Source organism: Cupressus sempervirens, chromosome 6, assembly GCF_028749045.1.
Source record: "Cupressus sempervirens isolate cs-2001-9-10 chromosome 6, ASM2874904v1, whole genome shotgun sequence".
Taxonomy (NCBI): domain Eukaryota; kingdom Viridiplantae; phylum Streptophyta; class Pinopsida; order Cupressales; family Cupressaceae; genus Cupressus; species Cupressus sempervirens.
Genome location: NC_143123.1, coordinates 377,339,758 through 377,354,346, shown reverse-complemented (window position 1 = coordinate 377,354,346; position 14,589 = coordinate 377,339,758). Strand labels below are relative to the sequence as shown.

The window sequence follows — 14,589 nt, the reverse complement described above, 5'->3', positions numbered from 1 at the left end:
TTTGGGGCATGGGTAGGGGGAGGAAAGGGGTGGGGTGTAAGAGAAAAAATTGGGTATAACTAAAGAGTTTTAAGAGTTACAAAATGTTGAAAGACATCTCTCACAAAAATTTCTATTTTAATATATATTATTCTTACATAATATATTTAATTGTCAATTTAATATAACAAGAACATTTTATTCTTTAAGATTTGGTGTCAATTTTTACAAACAATTGAGAACAAATACTTGTATGTTTTTGATTTGTTGTTATTTTTCTTGTGGATAATTATTTAGTGCAATTTTTTAATTGTATAAGGACAATTAATTTAAAAGAAGCATTTGCCATGGTTTTTATTCTTTCACTTTCTAAGAGTTTTTTCTCTAAAATTAGATTTACATAAATGTCTATACATTTCATTTTCACATACTAAACTATAATATATTTTTGTTAAAATAAATCATTTAATTTTTTGTTCAATTTTTATATACTAAATTAAACTTCAGTTTAAACCTTTTTTTTTTTTTGATTTCTTTATAGTAAATTATTGTATTTAAGTCTTGATGGAAATCATAAATTTTAATTAAAAGAAATATCTATCTCTCGCTACATTACACTACATCTCATTAAATTCTAACTAGTACATTACACTACATTTCGTTAAGTTCTAACTAAATATTATATTATAGCTATGGAAATTCTATAAATTAAATTAAATTTTTATTAGTCCAAAGTTGTATTTAAAAATTAATTATTAAATACAAATTTTTAATTTCTGATTGGTTGAGTCAAAATTTCTTGGGGGTAACGTACTTTTGTGAAAATTAAAAAAGTAAACGAAAATTGTGGAGAGACTGTCATTTGAACGAAAATTGTGGAGAGACTGTCATTTGATGGGATAAGGATGCATTTAATTTGCGTTAGAAAAATCAATGTTTATTTTTGTTGCTCTTCCAACTTTTACATGGCAAGTGGTAGTTTTTACGGTAATATGTTCTATTTTTTAAGATAATATGTTCTATTTTTAAAAATGTTTTACATAAATTGCGTAGAACTTAAGGGTTTTTTACTACATTAGAAAGATTGAAAAAGTACTACATTAGAAAGATTGAAAGAGTTCTCATTTCAAATATATTGATTAGATTAATTTGTATTTGAAAAATCTAATTATTGTTTGAAAAGAATCAAAATGTTGAATTCTATTATAATTAAAATGATGATATAAACAAAAACTATATTTAAATAAATAAATAAGATAGATTATTTATATTTAAGTAAGTCAAAAAAATGTAATATTTTTATTATATTGTATATTTTACTTATTTTCTTATATTTAAAACAAATTATAACATATATTTTTCTTTAGTTCAAAGAATTTGTCAATTTTTATTATGTTTATAGATTTCTTAAGAAATTATTTTATTAGTTTAAAAGTATTAAAAAATTAGTTGAATCTATTCTTTTAAGAATACAGTTTGGTTTTTTAAATTCTCTTCTTTAAATTTTAAAAGACTAAATATTTCATATATTTTTTATATTATAATTTTTATATAAAAAAATTCAAATTTATTTTAAAATGTAATCCTAATATTCATTCTCCTCCATCAAGTTTTTCTGTTGGTGAATACAAAAGAAAACTCATGGAAGCAAAAAGATTAGGGACTCGCTTTTGACACATTTTATATATATATCATTTATTTTTTCTAAAATTATAATCTTATATAAAATTTATTCATATTATTATAAATCATATTCATCATCTTACTAGTCTAATAATATTGTGGAATCTTTTTTTTTTTTTTTTTTTTAACATTCACAACCTTGCTATTCTAAAAGGTAGGGACTCCAGTGTGAAGAGCTCTTCTTTATGGTTAGAATTACATTTTAATGCTTGTGATAAAGTTTAATATTTCTGATAATAGAGTATAATTATCTTCCTAATTGAAAAGGTCATATTATTTTTAGAGTGTAGCTATGACTTCTCTATTCAAACCTATCTTGACTGAATATTCTACTAATAACCTTACTAATTGTACAAATATATGAAAAAAATACACCTTATGACTACTAACTTGAATATCTATTTGCAGATTTCACAAGGTCATTATTCATAGAAATTAGGGAATCTTCCTAATGAGGACATACAAATAATTTGAAAGAGATACAAGTACTCACTCACATTCATCAATGATAACCTCTCCATGGCATTTTACATTACAGTAACCTCTCCATCAAATTTCATGTTACTGAGGGAGAACTTAATCTTGAAAGAATACTTTAGTCTAGGAATAAGTCTTAGTGTGTGATGTTTAAGCCCCATCTGACCAATGTTGAAAATCTTTTTTCTCACCTTTTCCAACTTTTTTAAAATACATAATAAATTGATCACTAAAATGTGGCATTAAAAATGTTTGTTGACAAAGGATGAATGACTGCAATTTTCTTATTTCTAAATCATTCCCGGTTTTGACATTTTCTGAACCAGAGCACGTACGGTTTTCGTGAAATCCAGGGAGAAAATCGCTGTTCCTCGCTGAAACAGGCAAATTCTAGAAAATGTGCTCATGTGCAATGACTTTTGTTTCATCAAAGACCATATCCATCTGTCAAATCTTTAATTACAATGTAAAAAGAGCACAAATTTGACTAATAAACAAATCTTGTATGGCAATTTCACAGTTAGTTTCTGTCTGTTCTAATTATGGAATCAATCAGCGATCAGAAATATACGAAAAAAAAATGAAGGATCTGAGTAAAATAATAACGACAACATATTTCTATTACTGTCTTTCAAAATTCATACAGCTAAAAAGAGGAATTCCACGCCAAAAGACAAAACCCCCAAAAGCATAAATCCGGAAATAACAGACATGAAACACCGGACTAGATACATGAGCGCAGATACATATTCTAATCAAAGCGCAGTACCAAATTACGATGGATTGCAATTAACAGGCAAATTGTACATCATTCAGTTTTGCAAACCCTTATGCAATTTTAACTTCAATAGTCTTGGGTTTCTTCGGCTCAGGAGGAGGGAGCTTGGGAACAGTAACAGTTAAAACTCCGTCCTGACTGCTTGCAGAAATGGCTTCCATGTTGCAGTCATCAGGCAGAGCAAATTTGCGCATGAATTTGCCGAGTCTGCGCTCCATCCGAATGAATTTGACATCCGGCTCTTCCTCCCTCTTTCGTTCTCCGCTGATTGTCAGCACATTTTCATCCTCCACTTGAACCTGCTTGTCCACAAACCCAAAATTAAGGTTTAGCAGGACCAATTCTGAATCTTTAAGCGCGAAAGCTATAAAGAAAATGATGATTTACAGAGGAGGTACCTTGATATTGTCAGATTTAACGCCAGGCATGTCGACAATAAAGACATAGGAGTTAGGGTACTCTTTGAGATCCACAGGGGTCGAGGCCATGGCTTTTGTGTCGCGGACGTATGTGCGGGTGGGAGCATTAAGATGCTTCTCCAGTTCATCGGGGAGCCCTAGCAGCTGTTGCAGAGTGCTCATCACAGGATCCATTTCTTCTCAAAACCTGCAACAATATCGAATATTGAGATCTTTAGAGTTTCTCTGAGGATTGAAAACACAAATAAAATTAACCGAAAATTCTTTGAAGAGGGCAAAAACAGGACACATTAGCTTTAGTCCAGTCGTAAGTATCAAGTGCAGATCGCTTACCAAATTTATCGATCGCAGGGAAATAACGGCAGAAAACAATCAGAATGAAATGACTGGATCACAAATGAAAGCGAAAATATTATGCTGAGAATTGATGAGGATGAAGGATTTAAATGGAGGGCAGCCATGGCTCCGTATGTTGCAGGTGGAAGCACCTGGGGCCTTCTCGATCTTTCTTTTTAATTTATTTCTTGATTAAAATAATTATTCACGTGGCATCCTTGTGGACCCCGTCATTAATTTTTCTCCAGCGGGAGAGGTGATTTAGATTGTAATTTTGTAGGAAAACTTTATGCATTTAGTCCCATATTTTCAATTTGACTTTTCAATCTACCAATCAAATAGTAGTATTAAATTTTATTTCATAAACTTACAATAGTCAAGTACTAATATTTATTTTTTAAAATTTAAAAGGAAGATTTTTCTGATTTTGATTCGTTGGAGGGAAGAAAAATAAATTTTTGGCATTAGAACAAACAATTTATTCTAGAAACTTCTAACTTTCACGACAAAATAGAAAAGAATATTCATTCTAGAAGCTTCCGACTCTCTTCGAGAATGCAATTAATAGAGATATTGTGTAGGGTGCTTGCAGAGATGAGAGAGTTCATATTTGGCAATGTTGCTTCTATCTTCCACACCTCCACCATTCTCATCTGCCCTCGTTTACACCTTTCAAATGGGGAGAGCAACAACATTGCAGCCAATGGAAAATCAGATTCTAGGCAATTCCCAATGTGTTGGAAAAGTGCATTATCAATGGAATAGAGGATTACATGACTGATTTTATGCGAACCCCCAAATTCATACAGGGCATATTTGACTTTGTGAATTTCTAATTTTCTTTTCATTGTTGTTAGAAATCCACCAATAGTCCACATTTCCTCAAAATTTCCATGGCATTTATCATGCGAAGCCATACCCACAAAGAAAGAGCACATTAAAGCCACAAATAGGAGAAGAGAGACAACTCTGCCATAATGCTATGAGAAAATCCATAAACAAAGCCCACTAGGTACTTTGAGATCTCTGAGACTATGGATTCAGTGTGGAGGAAAAACCATTTTTAGAAACCCAAGCCTTCTTGGTCGTTATGATGATGACCCTATAGAGCCTAAAATTGAATGGTTGAAAACATTAATTTCTTTTTTCTTATAGATTTGTTGCCTTTGCATTTGTTTCTTATTTTATTCTCTTCCCTATAGGCATTTTCTTCATCATCGTAAGAGTGATTTTGGTAATTTGCATGAAACAACATTTGCATTGCTTTATCTTATTCAACTTTCTTAGGCTTTTGGACCTTTTTTTCACAAGTGTATCTCCTCCTTTTACAAGTTCTTGTGGGGTTTCAAAATCTTTATAAGCTTTCCCAAGCTTTATTGAGCTGGTTGTTTTGAATTTCCTTCTAGTGACATATTTTCTGATTACCCATTTCTATGTTTAGTGCAGCATAGAAAATTTATCTTGCAAGTTGAAAATTAACTAGCTTAAAACCCTTTCCTTAAGGCAAGGGCTAGAAAACACAATATGTGCCCTGGCCACATGCTTTCCTATTTCCAACTTTTGTGACTTACTTGTCCAATAGATTGTCTATGTAGCCATTAGACTTCATTCCCAAAATGTTGATTACAATATTTCCTTTTTCAGTTGATTTTACTAAGAAACTTGCTAGTGGTGTTTGTTGCATAGGAAGATGGAAGTTTATGTCGACCTCAAGAGAGTTGTTTTAGTAGGCTCTATATGTGATTGTTTACTTGTTCCTAGTTGTTTGTCTTTCCATGATTAATTGCTACCAACCTTTTGAGAGTAGATCATGTTAGCAGATTAGTTATTCTCCATTCATCTATCAGAAAAAGCATGATCTCTATCTTGACTTAAATGGAAGTACATTCCTTCCCACAAACACAATGCTAACATGCTACTGGAAAAACACAGAAATAAGGTTATAACTTCCCAACACTATCTAATATTGCATTATAAAACAATCTATAATCCAAAAGCATAGAACCCAACTTCTGATCTTCTATCATTGTCCTCTATGATACTTTGCTCCTTGATAAAAAATACATTTTCAAGAAATTGTGCAAACAAACAAGTTTCTCTACACGTCATTGATATCCCAAAAAACTTATGCATTGTAATGGCAACTAATCATTTCTAGTGGTAGCTGGAGCATACAATCTTGAAACACATTTCCATCAATTTCTGGGAAATTTTAGGTCTCTTGCAAAAAAAATTGTTCCTTGGCAATGGCATTGTGTAGGGGCTCAAACTAGCCTAGGAAAGGTGAAGCACTACTTTTTGGAGTCACATAAAAAATTTGAACTCGACATATGTGGAATTGAGGATCAAGAATATCACAATTTGAAATGCTAAGATACCTCATTGTTGACAAGATCTCAAAATTCTTAAGATTTTAAAGTGGAGAGGACAAAGACCTAAACAACCAAGCCTATGGGAAATTTGAAGGATAAAGTGACATAAGAGACAAGTTAATAATCCTAAAATGTAAAAGCCCAAAACCTTGAAGTGAAAACATAATTAATATGCTTCTTCAACTACTTAATTTAGGAGTAGAAGTCAAAATACTAAAAATAACCCACATGAAGAAACCCAAAGGCTTAAAGCCTTAAATCTTTAAAAAGGTATTATTTAACTAAGGCGAGCTAACCACAAAATCTTGCCACTACCCTATTGCTATGACATGATTTTGAGAGAATAATTTTGCTCATGGATTGAAAATATGAACCAGATATAGATAAATTAATCCCTACCTCTAACTCCTTTATAAGCTATGCCTTTGTCACAAGATAAAAGTAATTATTTGATAGCCTCCCTGCTATGCTCTAAGATATATATCTATCATTAGTTACCACTCCTTTAAATCAAGTAGCATGGCACCCATGTTGTTTGGCACTGTTAATGGCCATCGGTTATGTAGGCCATTCAAAAATGGTGGTTTTGAGAGAGATTCTTTTCTTAAGCCTAGCTTGCCTATATCTATTTGTGGGATTCTAGTGGGGTGTCCTAGTTTATGAAAAGGGTAGAGGAAGAGAAAATGTGCGTTGTGGTCCTAAAAAAAATGCAAGAATATTAGCGAGCACAACATATGGAGCTCTTCAAGCAGCCGTAAAGAATGCCTCCATCAAAACTATTCACATCCACAATCATTGTCTCCAGTAATGGTAGGAAGCAATTTTCTATGGAATCCTTTCACTTTAATTATTGTTTCCTAATACTACCATACTTCCCCCTGTATTTGTCAGCAAAAAATGCATAACAATTGTGCATGCATGGAGAAGACATGTGGAATGTTCACCAAATGTCTTAGAAATTTATCTCCACCCAAACTATGATGAATGTGAGCTTGAAATAAAACTTATCCCAAAATTTGTAATATGCACTTTATCATATGTACATTCACATCAACTATATTGGGAACTAAACTGCTATTGTACATCCAATGAGAGACAACCATGAATTTTTTTTAAGGTTTCTATTTTAAACCATTTTCGCTAGTTAAAATTTCTTCTATTATTAAAAAACTATTATTTTATTGACTATATTTATCATTTTCTAAAATCAAAAGTTGTGAAAGGTACTCTAGATGGGCCCTTGCTAACCAAAAAAATTATCTATTTCTTTCTTCTCGGTAGCCAAGGAAGAAGAGGATGAGTTTTACAGTTTGAGGAGGAACACATTTCTTTCTTTCTTTCTTTCTTATTTGGGATCAGTAAATGGCCAAAGCCTAGACTAGTTATTGTTATTTGTTATAATTAATTAGTTTTGTGTTAAGTGAATTCGAACCTAAGACCTCCCACATGAGAGGCTCACAAGTGACCATTGTGTTGTAGGATCTTGCCTGATTTCTTTCTTTCTTTTTTAACCATAGTAATTGTGAAGGAAAAAACTATTGGCAATTTAAGTGACAAAAATTATTAAGAATTAATAGGGAAAAGAAATTGTAATTTTCTCTATTTTTATGTGTTTAGTTTTTTGGCAGGATATTCATAACAATTAATAAGTTAAAATATATGTTTTAATTGATTTATGGTTTGTAGTTTATGAAAGATAAATTCTTAAAAAAATTGATTCATAGATTTTAAAGATAAATTAATAAATTTCATATTTTCGTTGACGATAGTTTAAAGGAATGAAAATGTTTTTGGAATGTAATTGTTTTGTAATATTGTAATGTAAAAGTAAAGTTCCATATTTATACAATCTATTTTTTTTTCATGTTAATATTTATTAAAGGATGAATCATGTATTAGTTAAACTTTTTAAATATTTAAATATTTATTAACAATAAACACAATATTTTTTAGAATTTCAAACATTAAAAATAGACAATCACTACTAAAAACAACATGGATTCTCACATTTTTCATGAAGGTTTTTCTTTCTTGAGAGAAATTGCATGTTTAATAAATCATAAAATATTTGTCTTTCACACAAACAAAGGATAAACACAATAGATGCTATTTCTTTTCATGGTACCCCTGCGATATACTTTTATTTTTCTTTGTCTACCGTTCTTTAGATAAACACTTAACACATACATATTACTCTAAGCAAGCTTTAAAAACTCAACACACTAAAAGGCAGGAACTTTGGCACTTATGCCCCTTGTTAGTCCCTACCTTATAAAGGCGGGGAACTAATGTTTTCGGTGGATTTGTTCAATTTATTTATTTTTCCCAATCCAATGTCATAGTCTAAAGTTAGATGGGTTGTATTTTAAAAATTAATTATTGGGTATTAATTCTTGATTTTTCATTGGTTGAATCCTAATTTCCTGGGGTTTAAGTGCTCTTTTTGAAAATTAAAAATAAAGGAATTGTGTGAAACGACAACTGGATGCATTCATTTCAAGAAGATAGAGATGTATTTAATAAAGTGCAAGCATTAATTTCTAGAAGAGAGATAGGCATTTAATTTGTATTTGGAAAGTTGCTTGTTTTTCCTTGATAAATGGCAAATGCCACTCTTTTTTTCTCATTGTGATTTGACGTAAACTATTAGTTGCAAGAAGAGTTTAGTGAGGGGATAGTAGATGAATGATTATAGTGGGTTAGTGTTGGATAATTTTATATTTATGCATTAACAAAGTTTTCCGCTCACAAAATTTATCACTTATGAAATCTAGCCTCTGTTGGGACTAAAAATTGCATGGTTAATTTTGAATCGCATATTAAACTTTTTGAGTCAAATCAAGCTGTTTGAATGCCCATAAATGAATATGTACCTGGCTATACCTTTGAGGCCCCTGAGGTGTTTAATATTTCTAACACCTTCCATTTAGCCCATCCACATGTTCCATGATGATAAATTGTCGTTCCGAGTCATTTGGTGAAGTCCTGTTTTGAGCAAATGTCAAATTTGCATTTTTCACCAAAGTGTCAAATAGCGATAGAAGACCTTGTTTGCATCTGAATATCTTGCACTTAGAAATGTTTTATGATTTTCCACTTTGGAAATATCTAGTGTCCATACCCGAGAACCTATGTTTCATATTTCAAGTCGTTTTGAGTTTGTTTGATTAGGTTTTGAATCCCTCAAAGTTGGTTAGTTATTGTTTTCATGCTGATGCACATTGCACATAATTCTGGGAAGCCCTGTTTGACGTGTTAGAACTTTTGACCAGTTGACCAAAATACTAAAATTCCTTTTGTGTTGTATTTTAGGGGTCAGAGTCTTGTTATGTTTCAAGTTTCAGCTTATGAAAAATCTATTTGATCAATTTTCAAACGTTATTCCAAACACAATTTCTATCTTTTTACTGGTGTCATAAAGTGCAGATTGATTGGAACCCCTGTTCATGAGGTCATAACTCAAAATCTGTGATAGGTGAGATTGAATGAATTGTACCCCTATGTTATCCTCTGAAAATACTCCAAGTGTGTTAGTTTTTAGGTCTTAAAGAATATGTATGCACACTTTTCCAAGTCAATTCCATTTGCAAAAGTCACTTTTCTATCATTGTTTTAATCTGCAAAATCCAAGTAGCCTATTTTGAATGCTCGCCATTTGCGCCCAGTTATTCATCATGATCCCAAATCGCAGATCCATACTCACCTCGTGACAGTGAACCAACGCCCCAAGCTTCAATTCCCAAGTGTCCATTTGCCCAGTTTTTCAAGCTAAATCCGAACCTAGTTTACTACTTTCTTACATGTTTACGTGCAAGTAATTATGAGAAGGAAATTTTGATAGCGAATATCTTTTGACCTCAAATTTTTCATGAGATGAGATTTGACAGGGTGAAAGCATGCAGAATAGAGATTCAATGTGCCAGTTTTTAGAGCCTGATCTGGTGTTTTGATCAATTTTTAAGGCTAGTCAAAGGACCTTCTGGCACTAAAATGACAGTGGGCAGTAAAGGGTAAAAGTGAGTTTTTAACGATAATTCAATGCTCAATTTTGATCTCAATTAGTTTGAAGATCTCAGTAGATCAATTTGACAATTCAGGTGTTTGGAAACAAATTTTTTTTTAGCCGGACCCACTTTGGAGCCCGACTAACTTTGCTAGATTAGCAAATGCAAGACTGAAGATGAAATGTGTATAAGACCTCACCACTGTTATCTCTAGAAAACAAATATCAGATCTAAATATAGGAAATTACCCCAATTGCTTGGCAGAGTTTATTGAGACTGTAGGATGCTTATGTAGAGATGTTCTTCAAGGAGCCCCTCAGATAGGGACGATGATTAAAAGATTAAGCATAGTGAAAAGGATTTGGCAGGATTGAAGATTCTTTATGGGCTTGAATAAATAATTGAGAATAAGATGCATTCTAACTGAAAGGGTGGACTGTGGACTGTGGACAGTGTAGCTCTATTAGGTGAGTTGATGCAGGAGCATCTTGCATGGGAAAATTATTGGGAAAAAAAAAATTGAAAAAAAAAAAATTTGGAAAAAAAAAAAAAAAAATTTGTGGAGGAGAGAGAAAGTGACGAAAATTAGAGGAGAAATAATTGAAAAATAAAAAAGGGAAAAAGGAGAAAAGAAAGGAAAAGAGGATTTATATTTTCGAGGTGCATAGGTGGCATAATGGAAAAAAATAAAAAATAAATGGTTGTCATTTCATTTATCAAGGTGTGTGGGTAGAATTCTAGAAAGTTATGAATATTGTAGAAAGTTGTGGATATTTTAGAAGGTTGTGGAAGTTGTAGAAGGTTGTGGAGGAATTCTAGAAACTTGTGGATAAGTCATGCATGGGGTGGTAAGTGCTTATTTAAGCAAGGCATATGAGCATTTCTAATCAAGCTTAAGGAGAAGCTTGAGGAGTAGAAGCTCGAGAAGAAGGTGAAAGCTCAAGGAGTAGCTTGAGAAGGAGAAACTTGAGAAGTGGAAGCTTGGAAAGCTTGGAAGGCTTCAAGGTGTGAAAAAGAAGGAGAAAGTGAAGAGTGAGTTTTCTTGAGTCTGTAGACAGAGCGCCGAATGTGACGTAGTTTACAGCAGGATTGTGATGGACTTGTGAGTGTGTAGACAGAGCGCCGAATGTGAGGCAGTTTACACTTGGATCTTGGATAAGGTTGGAGAAGAGCTAGTGGCTGCGGTTTAGAAACAAGGAGGTTGCTTGGTGGCTTGTGAGCACAAGTTGAGATCTCGAAGGTTTCTACCAGAGTGTGGATTTGGACTAGCTTGGGTTTGGATTGGATCTTGAGAGATCTTGTAGAACTATTATTGTAATTGCTATTGGTTGTGAGTTGGTAAGGGTGGTGTGGTCCTTCATCAAGTGGTATCAGAGTGTACCTTTATCAAGTGGTATCAGAGTCGTCCTTCATCAATGGTATCAGAGCAAGAGGTCCTGAGTGTACAAGCAGATCACCGAAGTGTGAGGTAGTTTGTACCAGGACTTTGGTTGGGTGAAGTTTATCAGAGCAAGAGTTCCTGAGTGTACAAGCAGATCGCCGAAGTGTGAGGTAGTTTGTACCAGGACCTTGGTTGGGCAAAATTTATCAGAGTTGGTGGATTGCAAATTCATTGTCCTAGACTTGTGATGTGGTTCCTGATTGTTCGTGCGAGGTGGAAGGTTGCGATCTGACTTGCAAACAATTTGAGGTTGTCACAAGGAGCATGGGAAGGATTTGTTGCAGAGGGTTTACGAAGATCTTGGGAGATGGATCCAAGAGGATTGGACCCTAAGATGATTGCAAAAATCCATGATATAGTGGAGAGGAATTTTTCTAAGATGATTTCTCGGTTGGATGCTAGATTGGCTAATCAAGCTAAAGAGGATGGTTTTGCTGATTAGTTTGTGGAGCCTGATGCAGAACTTGCAGAGCAACTAGAGGTTGTTGCTAAAGATATTCCTAATGGTGTTGATGTTGGGACAGAGGTTGGTTTTCATGATCAATTGGTTGAATCTGACATGGAGATTGTGGAGCACTTAGTCATGGATGATCCAGTTGTTGGAGGTGAGTTATGTATTGCAGAGCATCTTGTTGTGAGCAATGAGGTTGCTGGTGTTGAGAGTTTGGCATGTGTTGATGGAAATCTACATGTGGCTACTCATGTGGAGCTTGTTATTGCTGGTATGGATTCACTAGTTGTTTATGTGAATGGGAGTTCGGTAATGAAGCATTATGTTCGGTTTGTTCCTGGGAATGAGCATGTTGATTGGATGGTTGAGATGCTGGTGTGGAGCATTTGCATGGTGGTTTTGTTGTCCCTATTGAGGTGGAAGCCTTTGGTGAAGATGAAGATGGTGGTAGATCTTTCTTTTGGCGTCAAAGTGTGGGACACACTTTTCTATCTACCGAGGCAGTCTGATGCAGGAGCATCTTGCATGGGAAAATTATTGGGAAAAAAAAATTGAAAAATAAAAAAATTTGTGGAGGAGAGAGAAAGTGACGAAAATTAGAGGAGAAATAATTAAAAAATAAAAAAGGGAAAAAGGAGAAAAGAAAGGAAAAGAGAATTTATATTTTCGAGGTGCATAGGTGGCATAATAGAAAAAAATAAAAAATAAATGGTTGTCATTTCATTTATCAAGGTGTGTGGGTAGAATTCTAGAAAGTTATTAATATTGTAGAAAGTTGTGGATATTGTAGAAGGTTGTGGAAGTTGTAGAAGGTTGTGGAGGAATTCTAGAAACTTGTGGATAAGTCATGCATGGGGTGGTAAGTGCTTATTTAAGCAAGGCATATGAGCATTTCTAATCAAGCTTAAGGAGAAGCTTGAGGAGTAGAAGCTCGAGAAGAAGGTGAAAGCTCAAGGAGTAGCTTGAGAAGGAGAAACTTGAGAAGTGGAAGCTTGGAAAGCTTGGAAGGCTTCAAGGTGTGAAAGAGAAGGAGAAAGTGAAGAGTGAGTTTTCTTGAGTCTATAGACAGAGCGCCGAATGTGAGGCAGTTTACAGCAGGATTGTGATGGACTTGTGAGTGTGTAGACAGAGCGCCGAATGTGAGGCAGTTTACACTTGGATCTTGGATAAGGTTGGAGAAGAGCTAGTGGCTGCGGTTTAGAAACAAGGAGGTTGCTTGGTGGCTTGCGACCACAAGTTGAGATCTCGAAGGTTTCTACCAGAGTGTGGATCTGGACTAGCTTGGGTTTGGATTGGATCTTGAGAGATCTTGTAGAACTATTATTGTAATTGCTATTGGTTGTGAGTTGGTAAGGGTGGTGTGGTCCTTCATCAAGTGGTATCAGAGTGTACCTTCATCAAGTGGTATCAAAGCCGTCCTTCGTCAATGGTATCAGAGCAGGAGGTCCTAAGTGTACAAGCAGATCACCGAAGTGTGAGGTAGTTTGTACCAGGACCTTGGTTGGGTGAAGTTTATCAGAGAAAGAGTTCCTGAGTGTACAAGCAGATCGCCGAAGTGTGAGGCAGTTTGTACCAGGACCTTGGTTGGGCAAAATTTATCAGAGTTGGTGGATTGCAAATTCATTGTCCTAGACTTGTGATGTGGTTCCTGATTGTTCGTGCGAGGTGGCAGGTTGCGATATGACTTGCAAACAATTTGAGGTTGTCATAAGGAGCATGGGAAGGATTTGTTGCAGAGGGTTTACGAAGATCTTGGGAGATGGCTCCAAGAGGATTGGACCCTAAGATGATTGCAAAAATCCATGATATAGTGGAGAGGAATTTTTCTAAGATGATTTCTCGGTTGGATGCTAGATTGGCTAATCAAGCTAAAGAGGATGGTTTTGCTGATTAGTTTATGGAGCCTGATGCAGAACCTGCAGAGCAACTAGAGGTTGTTGCTAAAGATATTCCTAATGGTGTTGATGTTGGGACAGAGGTTGGTTTTCATGATCAATTGGTTGAATCTGACATGGAGATTGTGGAGCACTTAGTCATGGATGATCTAGTTGTTGGAGGTGAGTTATGTATTGCAGAGCATCTTGTTGTGAGCAATGAGGTTGCTGGTGTTGAGAGTTTGGCATGTGTTGATGGAAATCTACATGTGGCTGCTCATGTGGAGCTTGTTATTGCTGGTATGGATTCACTAGTTGTTTATGTGAATGGGAGTTCGGTAATGAAGCATTATGTTCGGTTTGTTCCTAGGAATGAGCATGTTGATTGGATGGTTGAGATGCTGGTGTGGAGGATTTGCATGGTGGTTTTGTTGTCCCTATTGAGGTGAAAGCCTTTGGTGAAGATGAAGATGGTGGTAGATCTTTCTTTTGGCGTCAAAGTGTGGGACACACTTTTCTATCTACCGAGGCAGTCTGATGCAGGAGCATCTTGCATGGGAAAATTATTGGGAAAAAAATTGAAAAAAAAAAAAAATTTTGGAGGAGAGAGAAAGTGACGAAAATTAGAGGAGAAATAATTAAAAAATAAAAAAGGGAAAAAGGAGAAAAGAAAGGAAAAGAGAATTTATATTTTCGAGGTGCATAGGTGGCATAATAGAAAAAAAAATAAAATAAATGGTTGTCATTTCATTTATCAAGGTGTGTGGGTAGAATT

The 14,589-nt window shown here is 34.3% G+C and overlaps 1 protein-coding gene across 1 annotated transcript; it reads right to left on the bottom strand.

Moving 5' to 3' along the window:
* Positions 1 to 2,729: 2,729 nt before the first annotated feature.
* LOC149552634 (17.1 kDa class II heat shock protein-like) lies at positions 2,730 to 3,823 on the bottom strand. The gene is made up of 3 exons (XM_089788208.1): positions 3,670 to 3,823; positions 3,316 to 3,523; positions 2,730 to 3,216 (listed from the first exon to the last, which is right to left on the bottom strand). Exons 2-3 carry the CDS (start codon positions 3,508 to 3,510, stop codon positions 2,968 to 2,970), a joined length of 444 nt encoding a protein of 147 aa, XP_089644334.1. The 5' UTR covers positions 3,511 to 3,523; positions 3,670 to 3,823; the 3' UTR covers positions 2,730 to 2,967.
* Positions 3,824 to 14,589: the final 10,766 nt, after the last annotated feature.

Bases quoted from the DNA above. Each gene is read 5' to 3' on its own strand.
- LOC149552634 (XM_089788208.1), bottom strand. From the start codon at position 3,510: ATGGATCCTGTGATGAGCACTCTGCAACAGCTGCTAGGGCTCCCCGAT. The intron at 3,217-3,315 runs GTACCTCCTCTG...GTGGACAAGCAG, and splicing joins TTAAATCTGACAATATCAAG to GTTCAAGTGGAGGATGAAAA.